This window comes from Cinclus cinclus, chromosome 1 (genome assembly GCF_963662255.1).
Source record: "Cinclus cinclus chromosome 1, bCinCin1.1, whole genome shotgun sequence".
NCBI classification, from domain to species: domain Eukaryota; kingdom Metazoa; phylum Chordata; class Aves; order Passeriformes; family Cinclidae; genus Cinclus; species Cinclus cinclus.
In genome coordinates, this window is record NC_085046.1 from 101,995,724 (window position 1) to 102,015,243 (window position 19,520).

Sequence of the window (19,520 nt, forward strand, 5' to 3'; positions counted from 1 at the left end):
AAATCTCATTAACAAATCTTAGCTATTACTATAGTGCTTACATGCTTTATTAGTTTTGGAATAAGTGCTCTGAAACAAAAAAAAAAAAAAAAGATGCTGTAAAGGTAGAAGTCATAAATTATGGTGAATTCTCCATTAGCAGCTGTATACAGTCATAACATATTATTGCAGAAGTGATATCCAGATAACTTATTGAGCTATCCAGGCTATTGCTGGAAAGCATTTAAGGAGACTGTCATCTTAAGTTGACATGTGCAGCATATAACATCTGCTGCAAAAACGCTACTTAATTTTGTAAAAGATTCTGTTTCTGTGTAGCAAGCACAGCCCTGCACCACTGATTTGTCAGAATATCAGATGTGGCAGACCAACAGTCTCTCTCTTAATTTCACAGCCTGGAAAACTTTTTTCCACTTTGCTCTTATTAAGACAGCCTAGCCAATACCTTCCATATTTTTACCAGAGAATAGACCAGTGGTGTCCAACAGTGCTACAGAAGCAGTTTTTTCCTAACTAGCTTCTGCAACTGAAGTTGTACTCTCTGGTGCAAACAGATCTATATTTCTCACACTGCAGTATGTACAGCTTGTAGGAAGTATTAAGTTTTAGTATTGCAGTTTCTAAAAAAAAAAAAAAAAAAAACAGAATTAGGCAAGACACTACAGCACTAACCCCCGGCCTCCTCCTTTTATGTGCTCCATAGTGAATCCTTCTCAAGACAGCAATCAGCACAGTTTCCACTACACAGCTCAGCTGAGGCGTGAGCTTTGGCATCACCACATTTGAAACAGCAGAGCTCCAGTCCCTGCTCTGTGCTGCTGACCTGAAAGCAAGGGTGCCCCTGATGAAAACTTACTTCCTGAAACATTTAGGTAATTTGGGGTATTCTAACACAAGTGCTGACAGATGAGCTTTGTATCAGACATTAAAAACACACGTGGTATAAATCCCTCTATTCTTGGGAGATCCCCATTGAGAAGAGGTAAGCCCATCTACAAGACAGGCTGGAAGAAGGATCTGGAAAAGTACAGGCCTGTCAGTCTGACTTCTGTGCCAGGATAAAACGCAGAGCAGTACATTATGTGTGGCATTATGTGGCATGCACAGACCAACCAGGGATCAGGCCCAGTCAGCATGAGTTTATGAAAGGCAGGATCTGCTTAACTAAACCTTTGCCTCTTTTCATATGGTACAGAGATATATTATATATATATCCTACATATATATATATTATATATTTCCTACATAATTATTAAAATTATATCAACATTATACTGTGTTCTATGTACCTTTTATATATGTAAAAATAATATTTTTATGCAATTCATTGCATTTAGATAATTGTGATGGTGTGAAGCTGTTTTGTATTCTGGGGCATTAACCATATAAAAATATTTTCTAAGCAACAGGTCAAATTCAGAATCAATGTCAGCCAGTATTGTTTATTTTTGAAGTCACACCTGTTAATTTTTAGCTGGAATATGACCCTCTGGCTTTGCATCTTAAACACTTATCTCAAAGTAAAAAATGGGGGGGGGGGGTTTCTTATAGACTCTTGCAGTCACATCCCTACATCCTTTCCTTATTTCTGAAGCTAGAAAGGGCTCTGTCTACTAATTAATGGAAAACTATGCCTGAACAGCTAATTTCCTTTAGTATAAACTCTCTATTGGAATTTTAGCAGCAAATAACTGTACAAAATCCATTTGATTTGTTCAGTTGTTGTGGCAGGTTAGACACATGGCACACACATTTGTGCAAGTCTCTACATCTTCATTGAACAGAGATTTGCAAGCACTACTGAAGTTATTAAACGTACATCATATAATTTATTAATAGAAAGCCCATTAGTTCCTGACAGAAGCTAGGAAAACAAATAGCTGTATAAATATTTAAAGTATTAATTCAAAGACTTTTAAGGAACATGCAGGGGACAGTGGAGTATAGGATCCAGGCTTTGTGATTGAAAGATTCCTTTGTGAGATTTCTTCTCTCTAAACCACTGAGCATCCTAGTAGAGTGTAAAGGAGCATTAAAATACTTTATTAATTATATAAGAATGGGTGCTTAAATATACCAAAATATATGTACAGTTCAGGGTTGGTTGTCTCATCTGATGATGTGATTAAAATATGCCAATGTTGTTTGTTTTCAGGAAATACTAATTCTGCTTGTATTCTGATGAAAAAAAAATAAGATTTGAAGCCTCTTATAATTTTGTCTAATTCAGAGAGATTTTGAAACTGAAATCTTCAGTACTGCTAGGTGGATTACAGCACTGGCTCTGACTGTGTTATTTGATCTTCCAGGTGGACTGGGACTGCCTAGGAAGCACAGACTCACAGCTTTTCTGGGAGAGCTAAAAAGCCATGGCATGTACTTACTTTGGCATTTGCAAAATGGGAGATGCCACAGAAATAAGATGTTATGGTCATCTGTGGATGAAAAGTTTTCATCTCTGGCCAGAGAGGGCCACGCTGCTCCACGAGCAGCAACTGGCCTGCCTTTAAATCACAGCCTGATTACAGATGCCTCTTTCTCCTCTGCCTCTGGAGGTGACGCTGGCAAAGCCTGGCCAGAGAGAGAGGAGGCAGCACAGACACGCTCTGCCTGGTGGAATAGACATGGTCGGGAAGCTGGGCCAGAGCCATTGGGTACTTGTGACCTGGAGCTTTCATTTCAGAGGCATTAGTCTTGTTTTAGCCATGTAACTCCCAGTGTATGTGCCCTTTATGCAGGTCACACTGCCTTTGGTATGAAACCAGGTGCATTCCTGCACCCCTAGCATTTCTGCAAGAGGAGTTCAGGCGGTATATCACTACCACTATCCTGTACCCCAATCTCTTCATTGAATCACTGGCCATTTTATAACTCTGTGCTGTGAAATCTCATCTATAAACTAGAAATTTGGTACATTGGCTCTTCAGAGAACAGAGGGAATCATGATAGCAGAAATATTAGTGCACCAAACCCATTTCCTCACAGTGCCTTAGTCCTGATTCAGAAAGATCGCTTTTAGAGATAGAAGGATAATTCAATCATCGTTTAGTTTCTCTTCCTCTGAGACTCCCAGCCAGGAATGATTTATTGAAAATTGTCATGATGGCTGTTATGTTTCAGATATTCTTGGAAAGGCTCTGTCACAATGTGTAGCCAATTCACATGGATACAAAAATTAACTTTATTTTAAAGACAAGTGTTTTAAAATACGTATTAGAGGGAAAAGAAAGAATTTAAATTGAACAGCTGTTAGCTTCCCTAGATAATATTATTTTAGTAACAACTGCCTATTAATTATTTACTGCTAGTAAAAGATTTGAGTCTGATATTTGTATGTGGTAATTCTGAATTCCAGGTTTAGTTATCAATTTTTTTTTTTTGGTGGTGGTGGTAAAGTTTAAACTAAATTTATTGAGAGATTTGCTTCAGGATATGGAATTTATTATTTTGTCAATATTATACCATATTACACAAAATATATAAAAGCTAAACCCATTATCTTGGCAAAGCAATTAAACCCATGAACTTTGAAGGTGTCCTACTTTTCATATGCAAATAAGCTAGTTCAGTATGGAACAAGGAAGAGCCCAATATCAGAAAATTTTGAGGAATAAAAGGCTCCATGAAAGTTGTTTTTCAAAGGGATGAGGGTAATTTGGCATTTAGATGAAGCAAAAGATAGATATTATGTACTTAAATGCAGTAAAATGCTACAGCCAAGAAGCAGCCATTGTACTCACAATAATTTTCAACATTGCACATCAGCTCCAGCACCCACACCCCTCTCCCACCCACACTCTTGCAACCTTCTCTGGACTCTGCTTCTTGGAGAGATACTATTAGGGGAACAGTGTGTGAAATAAGCCTGATAATGTCAATCTTTGGGCACTGCGTGCATGATGAAGACAACCACACAGCTAATAAGTTTACATCAGGCCATTGAAAAATAAAAGCATAAAAACTCATGCTTTATGAAATAAGATAATGTTAAACTGTTTAGGAATAGCAAAACTCCCCTACAGACAGCCTGTTTCATATTTTTTTCCATCGGAGTGGCTGTTTTGGCCTACCTGAAGCATCCAGAGCTATCTGGCCTCTTGCCGGGTACCACCAGCACCAGGACTCTGCCCGCAGTGACAGCAGCAGGGTCTGTGAGACCCTGAACCTGGGCGTGCTGATTTGCTTCGGGAAAGGTGTTGAAAACGGAAAAAAAAATTGCCATTAAAGAGTAGGCTGGTGGGATCTGCTTAGTGACCACTGGTTGCATTGATTTTAATTAGCACATTGAAGTGGGAGTTAGCAGAGTTCGAGGTTTTGACTTGCAGTTTTACAGTGCCATCCTGTGGCTGCCTTAAATGCTGCAGCATAAAATCGGAAACCTGGAGCTTGCTGAAGCTTTCCTTATGTAGCAAGATTTTTGCAGGTCTTGACAGTGAAACTGCATTAAATTGATTAACAGTAGTTTATATTTCTTTGTTTAAATAATTATGTTTTATTACAAGAATTTACTCTTTAATAAATTTTAGGTACTCTCCACTTTTAAAGTTATGTGCACTTTTGTATTAGCATTAAATTTGATTAAGAACCCAATTTAATATCCTCTAAGAACACTATGCACTAAGCACAGCCTGGTCACAAATAACTTACCAGTGTCTGAAAATTGAACCAGCACAAAACCTTCGATACTTTAAATAAGATTGCCCCATAAACTTTGTTCTTTTGCCATATGTATTTATTTATTTATTTATTTATTTATTTATTAATATGGCATCTGATTTTTCCATGAAGCAAAAGATAGATGTGTTTACTTCTGGACCCCCACTACAAGACAGACATCGAGGCTCTGGAGCAAATCCAGAGAAGGAAGAGCTTGTAAAGGACATGGAGCACATGTCCTATGAAGAGCAGCTGAGGGAGCTGGGGTTCCTTAGCCTGGAAGAAAAGGGGGCTCAGGGGGAACCTTATCACTCTTTACAACTAACTGAAAGGAGGCTGTAGTGAAGTGAAGGTCAGTCTCATTTTCCAGGTAAGCAACAACTTACAGGACAAGAGGAAATTGGGTCAAGTTGTGCCAAGGGAGGTTTAATTATCAGGAAATATTTTCCCATGGAAAGAGTTGTGAATAATTGGAACAGACTACCCAGGGAAGTGGTGGAGTCACCATCTCTGAAAGTTTTCAGAAAACATATGAATATGGCATTTGAGACATGGTTCAATGGCGAACATGGTGCTAGGTTGATGGTTGGAACTGATGATCTTCAAGGTCTTCTCCAATCTCAACAATTACAAGATTCTATGATTCTACGGAAAAAAAGAAAAGCAACTCAGCCTCATTGGGAAGTTCTTAGCCTACATGTTAGTCAGCTGGTCTGTGATTTAAAGTTTGGGTTTTTTTTCTTGTAGGGTCTTGCATTTGTGGCTTTGTTGCAATTTTGCAATGTTACAGTTAAATCAATCCTACGTGTTTGTGTCATGAGCTTACAGAGATCATAGAGTACTTTGGGAAGGTTAAAATATAAAGTATTCCCCCAAAATCACAGTATAAAACTCCATATGCCAACCTATATAACCTATGTTTATTTTATAATTTGCTTGCATTCAGTTACTCTTTGTCAGAACAACTTCCTGTAGTTCTTGATATTTCATTAAAAATCCTACAGCAGTAATAACTATTTTTTCATGTTCCTTTATAGACTTTACAAAAGACTCGGGGGGGGGGGGGGGGGGGAAGGAAAAAAAAAAAAAGAAGGTTTGCTTGCTTTCACTGTGCATGAGATACCAGTCAGGTTTTTTTTTTTGTTTCTTGCTTTTACACATGAGGAAAGCTGAAAAAAAAAAGAGAGAAAACGATGGCTTTGTGGGCAGCTCAAGATGAGATACACAAACATTATCTTCAGGCTGATGGAGCCTCATACTAGAGATTTATGCATTCCTGGGAGTAGCTGTAGTGGTGTCACCTTGGGCTGCAGAGCAGTGAAAGAGGAAGGGGAAAAAGAAGAAAGTTTTACAGATGGGGAAGAATTTTAATTACCTCTCACAGGACAGCACCTTTGCCTGCTCCCTACAGGCTACCAGAAATGTGCAGGGAGGAATCCAGGAATAGTAAATCCAGCACTGTAGTGTCACTGAAAATCAACATTGACTAAAGTTTGATAATGTTTTCATTTGTTGAAACACAAGCATTTCTTGATTGAAGTCAAAGACAGCTAGTGAGCTCAGCTTCTAATCTCTCAGCTCATCAAACTGATTGGCTTTGTGTCTTGTTCTCCAAAACAAACCTCTAATTAGCACTGGAATTTACACAGAAACAGTCACCTTAGTAAATACAGCCTGACGATCCATCCATCATGTGTACAGCACTTATGTAGTCACAGAGACACCCTCCTTTCACTATGCAATTCAGACTCTAAACATTTCCAATACCTCATAAATTTTTAATTATAATTCTTTTTAAAGTGGAGCTGATACCTCACTAGATATTAAAAACTGTTAGACAGCTTCTTCACTGATGAGCCTTTGTTTACCCAGCACAAAAGAGACAGCAAACACTACTGCCAGCCTCGGCAGCATTAACATAGACTTTGGACTGTGGATAGCTCTGCAGGTAAAAAGACAAACTGCAAATAAGTTCTACTCAGTGCAATTTCATTTGACAGGAATTAACCTAAGATTGCCCTACAAACTTTGTCCTTTTGCCGTATTTATTTATTTCTGAATTATAAAGCATCTGATTTCCCTTATTTTACAAGTCAGGCTGTCCTTTCAACACAACTTAAAGACTGATCCCATAACTACCTGTAATTAGTTAAATATAAGAGTATTTAATTTAAAAATCATACTCTTCAAATAATTCAGAGTTAATTTTAAAGACAGAATGTGTTAACTCTGTTTTCATTCTATATATTAATGGTAATGTTTGAATAGTAGAGGATGTCTCTAAATGACATTAAAAAGGTGAAGCACAGAGATTCCCATATCACAATTTTCTGCTTTTATCCACTTGTAAAAATTCAGTTGAAACACATATAAGGGTGCCCATAAGGTAGCAAAGTACAGTCACCTGCTTTTATAGTCAGGAAAAGTTGGTTCTGGTTTTAAAATAATGCTCTCTGAACCACACATTAGGACACTCCTACTGTTCCTCAAATTAGGAACCTGACATAAGTTTTTGAATTATTTTATAAATGGCTTCTGGTTTTAGTGATAGGCAGAGCTAATTTCTTGTAAATTGGAAGTGATAAATTATTCAGTTTGCTAATAATGGCTTTCCAGATAGGTGTAAGGCACTTTCTTGCAATAGCAGGAATGGCAGTTAAGGTTAAAAAATAGCTCACATTGTGCTCACATTTCCTCCCACATTAATAAAGTTAAATTGCCTCTTGAATTGGGTTCTATAGCAAATTTCTATAACAGAAGCTTAAAGCTGACATCAAAATCATGTTTAAGTGTATAAATAAATTACTTAATTTTAAAAGCTGCAGAAGACAACTGGAGATGCTCATTGTTCCACAAGTTGGACTAAGGTCATATTTAAGATCTTGGCTTTCATCTTATGTCTTCTTGAAGTTTTATTTCTTGCGTTATCTCTTTATAATCTACAAAAAAGTAATGAATCCTTACTAATCTCACATCAAAATCTTTTAATGCAGATTTTTTGCATAGGCAGGTGTATTCTCTGAGCAGCAAAAACTCATGACTTGCTGGTAAAAGATCAACCACCAGAACAACACTGGTGTCCTACAAATTTTCCCAACTACACGCCTGACTGCACTTGAAAAGAAATACAAATTCGCTGGAGAGATCAGAGATCATTATTAACTGATTCACTCCTATTTAATAATTTTTGCAAAATAATAAGGAAGCAAAAAAATATCCACAAACTCCAGCTGTTCTCACAAATTAATTGTGGTTTAAAAGTATGAGTTAAATTATACATTTTCTATTCACTCAGAACTAGATGGGATGTTAGGAGCATAAATTAAATGCCATTTAGCTTTCACGTTTCTGTGAAGGCCAAATAGATTTCTCACTGCTTCCTAATACAAATGTGGAGGTGATGGGTTTGGATCCTTCAAGTTCCACCAGTCTTTCCCACAAGATAAATTTGGAGATGAGCAGTAATATTTTTCATGCTGCTAACATTTGTTCTTCGTGGTATAGATGTCTCTTGTGAACTTTACTGTGGTTATTCCTTAGCCTGCATTGGCCACTGAAGCCTCCAAGTTCCTGCAAAGTTAAATCAAAACATAAGGAAAAGTCTCATGCCCAGACTGGGAAGAGCATTATGGAAGGGTTGTTGCTGATAATCTGTAGTGGCAGTGTTTCACTATTGTCTCTGAGGTCCATTTTTTTCAACAAAAGAAAAACCAATGTGAATTCACTGTTTCGGGGAGGATTGTATTTGCTATAATTCAGTATACCATCCAGTCAAGTCCTGCTGAATAATAACCACAGTTTCCACTGTGTGACCTGTATCACAGAAAATATGCTGAGTCTTGCCTTCAACATCATGGATGCCAATGAGTCTATTCTAGCAGGAAAGCAACACAAACCGATCAACGGAAAACCATCACCACTTATTTCACAATGTAGAAGCAGTGCAGCTCTATTACCCTGTTTTCAAACCATGCCACTCTTTGCAGGCAGAACTTTGGGCTACCCAGTATCTTTTGCTGCTTGCATCTCCTGCTTTGGTAGCCACGAAGAGACTAGAGTTACAAGCATTGTCTCTGTAGTCAGGTGCCTAGGAACAATACAGGCATGCGATGTACTTATTGCAATATAGTAAAACAGTTCTGTATTTAATTTCAAAACAGAGTCTGAGACGACTGCACTGCTTTCATTGGGTTTATCTAAAGCTCCATTGAAGCAGGGTTCCTGGGATAAAGAGATCTAGGAATTACAGGAATTACATATTCCTCTTCTTATTAGTAACTTATTATTAAAGCACTTTTATTATGCTGTTAGTTGTTGTGCCTTTTTTATTTATGCTGGGGAAGGACCCTGCACAAACAGGCAGTGATTATGCTTCTGTGCTCTCCCAACTCCTGCCCATATCTCCTTCTTGGCAGGGCTTTTTTTGTTGTAGGCCTTGGTACCTTATTCCGAGCAGCCTGACAGGATGTGGCTGAACCCTCTGCCCTTAGTTCCTGCAATAGATTATGGCTGGTAATAGGAGGGTGTGACTGCCTGTTCACAGCCCCTGGAACGCTGGACGGAAGGGTAACGCTAATCCTATGTGCTGTCAGTGTGAGGGACATGGAGGTGCATGAATGTGGAGCCATGTACCAGGCATGGGTGATGGCCCAAGCTTTAAAACCCCTCTGTGTTCTGGCAATTATGGTTCTGAGAGAAGTATGAATTTACAGAGTTCCCTGTTTTGTTCTGCTCCCCCTTTGTGGCATCCACACTGTACTGGAGCTCCCGCTTTTCTCCAAAGCCAGCCAGTGCTCTCTGGTGAGCACTTCAGTCCAGGCAACTCCTGAGGTCAGTGAAGGTTGTATCATGAAGCAGGCAAGTCTTTGTGGGACCTTGCTCTTGGGGGTAGCTGCCATGGTGTCTTTTCTGGCTAGGCAGGAAGCACTCAATTTGCTTGTACCTTTTCCACTGACCTGTGACAGCTTTGTGCAGGCTCCTGGAGCAGCTGTTTCCCAGATTCCTCTGAAACAGCAGTTTTTCTTGAATCCTCATGGAAGCCTTTGTCATCTCAGAGCCAAGTAACATGGATTTCAAATTACAGCTTGAAACCACTTTCAAGGATAGAAAGGGCAAAGACTTTTGCTGCTGAAGCAGTGTCAGACTACCAACTGAGGAATGCCAGGAGGAACCTGGGAGATGTCCTGTCCTACATCTCTTTACTGGGTTGCACTTCCAGCCTGTCAAGCTACTGAGGTAGTGTCTCTGTTGAGAGGAAGTTGTGGGCAGCATGTGTTGTGATGAGCTTTTTGCTTTGAATTTACTCCTCTCTTTAGTCTGTCACAGCTCAGATTTATTTACCTCTGGACATCCTTCTCTGAGGGAGGGAGAAAAACACTTGAAGAGTTCGGGGGAACAGCTGAAGAGTTATCTAAACCAGCTTTTAGCAGTGACTGAATGTTTATATTAGCAGCAGACAGGCAGTTTATTGAATTGTTTTTACCTCCGATTACAAGTGATAATAATTTCCAAAATGCTTTTTAGAACATTCAAGAGGTGCTTATGAGATAATGAGGCAGAGAGGCAGAATGGATTACAAGTGTGTGCAAAAAGCCCAACAAAAATTAGAAACCTTTGTTGTACAGTATAGCTACAGATAAAAATCTTATTTAGCCATTTGATGTAGCTCCATGTGTGTTTATCAACTGGTTATAACAGTATACCTCCTCCTGGAAATTATTCCAAATTCCCTACCCCAATTCCAGCGGCTGTTGCATCAGACGTGTTCACAGTGTAGGAATGTCCCTAAATGCATTGGGAGTGGGATGGATGGTAAGGTGGGATATGCAAGTTATTAAATGCTATGGATGAGGAAAAGCACAGCAGTGTTGACAGCTATGAGTGCCCCCGCTGCCCTCTGGGGTCAGGAGGTGACCTCGTGCTCCTGAGGGGCTGAAGGGAACCTGCCATCAACACAATAGCTCTGCCTTTAACACAGCAACACAGACAAAAGCTGAAAAAACATAGTTGGTGTTCTCTTGGAGTTTACTTAGGTGCAGGATAGCAGAGTGGTTCTATTCAGACTCTGTATTTGGGTTTTCTCTGTTTTAAACTCTCCCAAAACTCTTCTTTTGCCAACAGCAATGTTTTTGTCCATAGTTTGTTATCTGTGGATGGTTGGATTAATATACCCACTTTGTGCTACATCATCCTAACTATCAGGATTTTCTATTCCTTTGCAACTGAAATACTCAGTCCTTAAAACAAATGCAATTAATGAGGGAGAGAAAAAACAAGATTTTAAGACCTTCACTAAAACCACATCTCTGAGTATTTTTCTGGATATTTAAAGATTTTGTCTTACCTTTCAAATCTGCTTACTTGTTTTATTTTGTCATACATTTTAATTAGCAAGACCAGGAAGTATGAGGAATTTGGATATTACCATTCCTAACATTTGTGCAATTTCCATCTTTCTTTCAAGTGAAGCTGCAGCAGCAGCCATTTAATTTTTTTAATATAGTTGTCTCCTATGCTATTTGAATGTGTAACTAGCCATGCTATGCATGTATGATATAGTAGCATTCAGAGTTTCAGTTTGTGCAGGTTGTTTTCAGGGGATACATAAACATGCACAGAAGTGCTCTAAAACACTTTGATTCTTGCTCTCATTTCTTCAATCATTTGTGGTCTTACCTGTACCACAGCATTCCATTTTCTCATTGGGTTGGTTTGTCAAAGACTAAGAAATTTCCAATCTTCCTGCAATACCTGAAGCACTCACTCAGGGTAAATGTGAAGCTACACTTGCTTAAGAAGCTGAGATTCTCATCTATCTTCACAATCATTCAAAGCTCATTATAAAACTATGTTAGGAAAAAATTATATTAATGGTGCCTTAAACGAGGACCATTCTGATTGCCCAGTACTTAATAATACCAGCAATGAACTGAGGGAAACAAACAATAGAAAACACAGTAATCCTCTTCTCCAAGAATGTACATACTGAATTGAAATTTGAGAAGAATCCGTTTTCTTAAGAAATTGTTATAATGGGCACTGAACAATGGTGATATCCTCCTGCAAACTAATTCGAAGGTGGTTTTTTTAGTTGTATACAGATGTTTAGTTAAACTATAATAATCAAGTCAGATGATAAAGTCCAGAGAGGGATCTCAATTAACATTTCCTAGCTCTTGTGTAATATTATCATGAGGATAAATACATGTAATAATAAATGGGCATTTATTATTGCATGGTTGCAAGATGGTACTCTTCAGCTTGCTGTTACTTGAAGAAATGGTTAAACTGATCATAAAGCTGTAAACTGGCAAATTTTATGTTGTGCAGATGCTCCTTCTTACCCTTTCCTTTGTACTTGGCTCCCAACTGGTACTTATGATCCTGAACAGAGGATTCCTTAACCTGACCTCTATGATTTTAGAACAAACGACAGTTTGGCTCTTGAAATTTGTTGACTTTTCTCTCCACAGATGTTTTGCTTTGCTCCTCCTTGCCTGCCCTGAAATTTAAGAAGTTCCTGGTGTGAGCAAAGAATGGATCTGTTGGAAAGGACAGATGTGGCGTGTTATTTATTTGCAGACTTGAAGGCCTTTGATAAGGTTTTATGGCAGAAATTTTTCATTTTATATCTCCTTGACCTATAGATATTTCTCTTTGTCTATGTTTTGAATATAAACACTGCTATACTTTCTCAAGTACAATTCATAACTCTGAGTTATATGATAAGAAATTGCTTTTATGCAAAATATGTAACTCAATATTATTTTCCTGAGTTTCCTGACTTCCTTGATCAATCAAAAAAATCTCTAGCCAGCCAAGCTGAAGTCCAAACTGCAAAGAGCTGCCCACAATTTGAAGAACGGCAGCCTAACTCTGCTCATGCATATTTTTTGTATTTTAAAATACAGTTTTTAATGCAATACCATAGAAAGGAGCACAATGTTTTCATAAGAAATAAACGACATATTTAAAACAAGCTTACTCTTTTTTTCCTTAAGAAAGAGGCATTTGGCATTTGAGAGATGGTATCTGTTGACTCAAATTTCCCCACCTTAACTAATTGTTGGCATGGAGTTCTTTTCCCAGGAAAATGTTCCCTGCTGCACCTTCCTTGAAATACTCATTAAGGAGTACTGTAGATATGAGCTCTGCGACATGACAAACCTTAAAGCAGTAAACTCTAATGGAGATGAACTTTCCTGAAGCACTGAATAAATGTGGCTGTCTTGAGAAATCTCTACAACATTTTTGCTATGTTTTGTGCTGGTTTCATAAGGTAGCTGATTATTAAAAAGCTGCAAAGATTTTCTATGGGACAAAAAGTAATCAACCTCATTGTTCAGCTGCTGAGGAGAGAACTCATTTAATTTACAAACATGGCTGATTTGTTGTGGTTATGTGGAACAGAATCTGGAAAACTGTCAGCAAGGGAGTGAAGTTTCAAAGGTGGGGATGAACAATGCATAAGGAAATCCTTTACAGATTTTTATATATTTATTTATTAACATGTAAAAACATCAGCCGTGTGGAAAAGTTGTATGTTGAATTACTTTAGCGGTACTTTCTCTCTTCCCACTCCTTTACCTAATTTCGCACGCTCACCTTTCCCTTCATCCTCCTTGCAAAAATCCTCAGTTCAATAACTACGGCTTTCCAGAAGTTTTTAGGCACGGGGCTCGTTGGGCTCGCCGCGCAGCACCCGCAAGATGCGGTCGGGACCGCAAGTGCTTCGGGGGCGCCTCTGCGGGGTCCCTGAGCGTGTGAGGGGGGAGAGTGGGGAGGGGTGTGTGTGAGGAGGGGTCTGTGTGAGGAAGGGTGTGTGTGAGGAGGGGTCTGTGTGAGGAGGGGTGTGTGTGAGGAGGGGTGTGTGTGAGGAAGGGTGTGTGTGAGGAAGGGTGTGTGTGAGGAAGGGTCTGTGTGAGGAAGGGTCTGTGTGAGGAGGGGTCTGTGTGAGGAAGGATCTGTGTGAGGAGGGGTCTGTGTGAGGAAGGGTCTGTGTGAGGAGGGGTCTGTGTGAGGAAGGATCTGTGTGAGGAAGGGTCTGTGTGAGGAAGGGTCTGTGTGAGGAGGGGTCTGTGTGAGCGAGCTCCCGCTGGTGCGGGGCGGGGCGGGCAGGGGGCGGCGGGGGAGCACATAGAGCACATATAAGGCGGGCGGGCTCGGCGGGGCGGGCAGCGTCCCTCCAGCGGCGGCACCAGCGATGGGCAGCGGCGGGCGGCGGCTGCCGGTGCTGCTGGCGGCGACTTGGCTGCTATGGGTGCCGGGGCAGGGTCAGCCCCGAGGTGAGCGCAGGACGGGGGTGCGGGGGTGAGCGGCACAATGTAAAGCAGGGCAGCGCCTGAGGGGTCTGCAACCTTTCCCCCGCGGGGCTGGGGAAGCCTCGGCAGTGTCCCCGTCCCCGCCGGGCACAGCCGGTGCGGGGGCTGCGTTGGGATGCGAAGGCAGCCCGCGATGGGAGGCGGGCTGGGGTCCGGCAGTGCCGACCGCACGCTTCCCCACGGCCTCCCCCACCTCCTTGATCCCTGTTCTCTTCCCCCATCTCCACGTTTTGCAGCCGCCCTCCCCCACTTTTCCTGGAGTCCTTTCTCCTCCCTCGGCGGCGGGGGCCACTCGGCCCGGCCGGCTCCGGGGCCGCCCACTCCCTTTGTGGGAGACGCCGTGGAGCGGCAGGGACCCGGGGGAGGGGGCGACCCCGCCGCTCCCCGCTCCTGCGGCTCGGGCAGCCCCCGGCCGAGCCTCTGGCCCGGCGGGAGATAGGCTCAGAGCCGGGCACGGGCCGCGGTCCCGGGGTCCCTCTCTGTGGAAGGGAGAAGAGCCGCAACCCCTAGGGATGCTGCACGCTGTCGCTAATATAAACTAGGTTAAGCTCTGTTTCAAGGAGTGAGAAGAGTCCTAAACCACTTAACTGGGAAGAAACAGAGGCAGCATGAAGAAATAATTTACGAAAGTTTTTTGTTTTTTGTTTGTTTTTTGTTTTTTTTTTTTTTGTTTTTTTTTTGTTTTTGTTTTGTTTTTTGTTTTTTTTTTTTTACATGGGCTGGCGGGTGCGCTGCGGCCGGGACACCGGAACGCTCCGCGCCGAGTTCTTACTCTCGAATGACTTCACTCATCACACGCATCCTCTTTGTTCAAGTGCTGTAACTTGGGTTGTCCCGGTGAGACCCAAGCTGCTGAGCACATCGGCTCACTCTGTTGCTGGCTTAACAATAATTGACTACGGTGTGCTGGGTCGTGATGGGAAGGGCTGGTATACACCAGATGCTCTCACCTTTGGCTTGGGTCAGCTCCTGCTGGGGTCTACAGCAGAATTTCTGCCGATCCCTACTCCCTGCACACGAATCCCCAGTCCCGTTAGGTCTCTATTAAAACCAAACCAAAAAATCTTGAATGGAAAATGTTTGGAAGGCATATGTTGTGCAGATGCATGACTTGTTTTCTTTACGATGAAGTATGGTGTTTCAGATGAATATAGTGTGGGAGATCAGTATCTGGATGTTTACGGGCTGCAATCAAAGCGAGTGTTTATTAATATAATTATGTGTACAAAATATCCTCTAGGTAAAGAGGACAAAATCAAGCCCAAGTAAATGTCAGAGGCCATATGTCTCAGCTTGAAAATAAATACGTTTTACTTTGGTTATGAAAATTGAGTCGTGGAAACAAATGAAATGCCAGACAAAGTGATATAAATGTTGCTTTTTAGTTTTTTCCTTTGAGGTACCATTTTGCATCAAATAACCTTAATTCAATATTAAATCCTATTTGAATATATATGATGGCATGCAATTTAAAAGGTAGGAATTTTCCTGAAGCTTGTCATGTATGGGTGACAAGAGCCAATACCTTTCTTGTTTCTTCATTAACATTTGCAGTGATCTCACTGCAGTTATGTGCAGCTTTTATATAGCAGCCGACGGGTGCGCTAGAGGCATCTGGATGTAATACTTGCTTTTTATGTCAGTGATTGAAGCTACCAATGTATTTCATTGCTTCTAAGCCACCTCTCCTGGGAATATTTAAGTTCATAATTATGTTTTTCTAGTTGAAAGATCAGGTCGAGAGACAATTCCTCCTATTAGATTAAGTTGATAGAATTTTTTTTCTCAGCGTGAGAGCACAGATCATCCAAGGAAGCTGTGAGTTTCAACCCCCCTGGTGGTGAACTGCCTTACAAAAGCCACAATTCAAGATAACTGATCCTAAAACAATGTGAAGAATGCGATGCAGATTAGAATAGCCATGTTACTTTTACAGAAAGTAAACAACTTAAACTCAGAATTGTAAGCATCTTGATGAAGTAAAAACACATTTTGAGATGAGGGTGGAAAGGTTTCTCAGAGCAATTGTAAAGAGAACTTTTGGACAAAAGTATTTTGGCATGGCTGTGGAGAATGCTGTGGTAGAATTCAAAGCATTTCTTGTTTTTCTGTTCAGTTTTGCTTTTGTCCTGTCAGCAAATGAAGAAGCTGGGGGGTACCACAGATGCAAGGGTCTGTCAGAAAGTGCTGAAGTCCAGCCTGAGAAACATACGATCCTGAAGTCACTGCACTGAACAACTTTGAAAGTTAATGATTGGTTCTTTCAGCCTAAAGATTAATATCTACAGGGCTGTAAAATTTAGTTGGTATTTTAATTACAGGTGTTTTGTTAAAGTGTCCCTATCATAGTGAGAAGTTTGGTTTGCATTTTCTGTTGAGTCTCTTGTATCCACTAATGGAGTAACTCTTCATGGAATGTGTAACTCAGCATCTAGATACAAAGGAATTATTTTATGTCAGAAGCAAAAAGCCATTTCAGAAGCTTGTTGTAGCAGCTTTGCTCTGTTGGAACTGTTCTTTGTTATGCTGGAGTTAAGTGATACATGTCTTCAAAGTAGAAATGAAAATTGGTTAATGATTTTGGACACTATTGCCTGTATGTCATAAATTTGACTGCCACTGTCAGGTGATTTTTTTTTCTGTAATAATAATAAAAAAATCCTGCTACTGTAAACCTGTGGTAGTGTTAACTTGGAAGGCTACAGTTGTAGACTAAATATTTCCTCAGCTGCATCTGTTTGTTTGTGTAAGCTGGTGTGCTGAAGTAGCCTCTCTGTTGTTCCTGCTTGGGGTTTTTGTTAAGTGCTGATGCTCATGGAACTGTATCTGATGGATTCAGGGAACTGAATGGCCCCAGAAGGGTCCTCCACCTGGGCAGAGATGAACATAGGTATTTCACATGCCTGTCACCCACTGGGTTTCAGACCTGCTTTGCTGGTTTAGTAAGTATTCTTAGGCTATGACTAATATACAAATTGTGACATTACCTCAGCATCCACTTTTTTTTTTCTGAAACATAAGTGATATCAATTATATTGTTAGAGCACATTCCCAGGCAGTGGGAGATTTATGTTAATCTCCTTAGTCTGAGGTGGTTTGAACCCACATCTCCAATCTCTGAATGGAGTGCTGTATTACCAAGTTGCTGTGACAGATGATGCAGAGGAGGAGTGTCTGAAATCTCTCCAGACCTCTCTTTGAAACTGAGCTACTGTACAGCCAAGGTGGCAAGTTTCCTTCCAGAAGAAGAAAAGCTGATGTTTTTGTTGGATCATTAGTGTGCTCAAAATGTAAGGAGAATACAAGTGCAGGCCTCCCTCTCTTTTATTTATTTGTCATAAGTGTCAATAAGGTGTTTGACTTCAGGAAAAACTCTTTTATTGTACCAGTGTCTGTTGGGATTTGTTTGTTTGTTTACTTGTTGTTTTAGATTTTAGTTGTTTTTACTGGGTTTCTCAAGCCTGGCACCACTCATGAGGTGGGTGTGAATCCCACTTAGTGAAGAAGGGCTCTTTGGTGCCTAAGTCGGGGTGGTGGGCTCCACCTCAGGAAGTAAAGTACTTTAATTGCAGGAGTTGCAGCATTTGACAGAAGTTTGGGGTGTTGTGGATTTGGCTGTTAGTCTGTGAGCCTGGCTTGGTGTATCTTGCGTTCTCAGCTGCCTCACTACAATCTCATGCATTCAAAGGTGTTTTGTGCAGTGAATTAGTTTGCTCTGATGCTGTTAAAATGCAGAGACAGACTTCCAGAATGTACTTGGAGGAAGTTTTTTCTGGAGTTCCAAGATGAGCTGGATACTGTTTTCACAATTGCTTTCTGTATGAGATAAAAAGAGTATCTTAAGTGCTTCACCATACTGCTTTGTGGGTTCATGTATGTTGGTGGCTTGAACAAACCTTATTGCCATCAGTCTTAAATAGCAGTTTTTTCCCCAACATCTGCAACAGATTTAAGTGTTATAGAAAATGCGAAGGTTTCTATTCCCTGCAAAGTTTGTCTTTACTTCTAAAAATTTTCCTTTAACATTTTTGCTATGTTTCCACTGATGTGAATATTGTTTCCTGATGAGAGAACACTAAAGGAAATTTTAAGTTCCTTGAGTCTTGTGAAACACTTAAGAGCAGTGCTGTTTGCAGCTTGCAGTGTGAGGCAGGAGACCAGCAAGCTAAAAAGATGACAGGAATCTGAGGCAGAATCACTTAACATTGTAGTAAGGTAAAAACTTGTTAATTTTTGGCAAAATTTGGTACAGTGGTATACTTGGCTTAAGTTTCCACTTTTTCCTCAGGTTTGGGAATCGCAGGTGCAGTGAAACTTGTACATCTTGTATCTTCAGGTAGGCTAAGTAGCAGAGCCCCAAGATACTTATTATCTGTTCACAGTCTTATTTAAGTTGTGAGATTGTGATAGAAGTCTCATGTCCACCCACAAAGGAACACAAGATCATGGTGTTATTATTGCACCAATAATGAACCTAGAGAAATGAGCCCACAACCAGGGCTCTCCCATGACAGCATCTGATGTTTTATGGGAGCAGCCCTTCAGAGCTTGCAGGATGGGGGTGGTGGCAGTCTACAGGGGCATGGGACTTGCTGTGGGATACAGGGGAAGAACATCTTGGATTGCATGGGGCTTATGTTGGGATGAATGGAGGATAGGCCAAAGACATGGGGGTGGGTCAAAGTGGTTTAGCAAAGGGTGAGCGTTTGGGGATCTGTGGTGTGTGTCGTGATGGGGCTGGTTTGTGTGTAAGGCAGTTTTTGGCTCAGTGGCTGGGGTGGAGCTGTGGCCCTCAGGGGCTCGCATGCCAGACACCAGCAATAAGGAGATCATGAGTGTGTGGTGTGGGGGAGCACAGTTACTGGATTGTGGATGGGCATTGAAGAAATCAATCTCTGTGTATGAATGCATATTTTTCCCTGGAACAAGGAACAGGATGAAAGCATTGCTGCTGGTGGCATTTGTGTGTTTCTTTGTGAATCTGTGTGCCTGTCCATATGTATTTGCACATACCCATATATCAATTTCATATGTGTGTGGCTCTATATGTGCCTGTTGGGAATACATGCTCAGTTTACTAGTGGCTGGGCCTGGGAGCATGGACCTGCAGCAGCCCTGTCTTTCTTGGACTACAGGCCTTGGTACACCCCAGTAAAATTCTGGAAGAGCAGATCTAACTCCAGAGCTCTTGGATTTTGTTTCGTCTGAGTCCACTTGACTGTCAAAGCCTTAATATAGTGGAATTTATTCTATATAGTACTCTAAATGGTCAATTTTAGATGATCAGTTGATGATGTCACCTCAAACAGAGGTCACATTGCATCTCCTCAGGAATACTGATTTTGTGGATAACATTGTCTTAAAGTTACAGGGTTCCTAAGTTCATGATAAACAATATAAATATATTTTGAAACTTATTAAATAGGAATGAGGCTTGATCTTATTAAAATGAATATGTAGTGTAAAAAGCAATTGATGTCAACTAACAACAAATTTTGCTGATTGAGTTCTGACTTGTGGTTGGGGAAGAAGAGGAAAGAACTG

The 19,520-nt window shown here is 40.8% G+C and overlaps 1 protein-coding gene across 1 annotated transcript in view; it reads left to right on the top strand.

Moving 5' to 3' along the window:
- Positions 1-14,690: 14,690 nt before the first annotated feature.
- Positions 14,691-19,520, top strand: part of LAMA1 (laminin subunit alpha 1) — a 94,972-nt gene continuing 90,142 nt past the window's right edge. Inside the window, exons 1-2 of the mRNA XM_062512204.1 lie at positions 14,691-15,008; positions 15,108-15,216. Coding sequence (XP_062368188.1) covers positions 14,691-15,008; positions 15,108-15,216 — 427 coding nt within the window. The remainder of the gene's footprint in view (positions 15,009-15,107; positions 15,217-19,520) is intronic.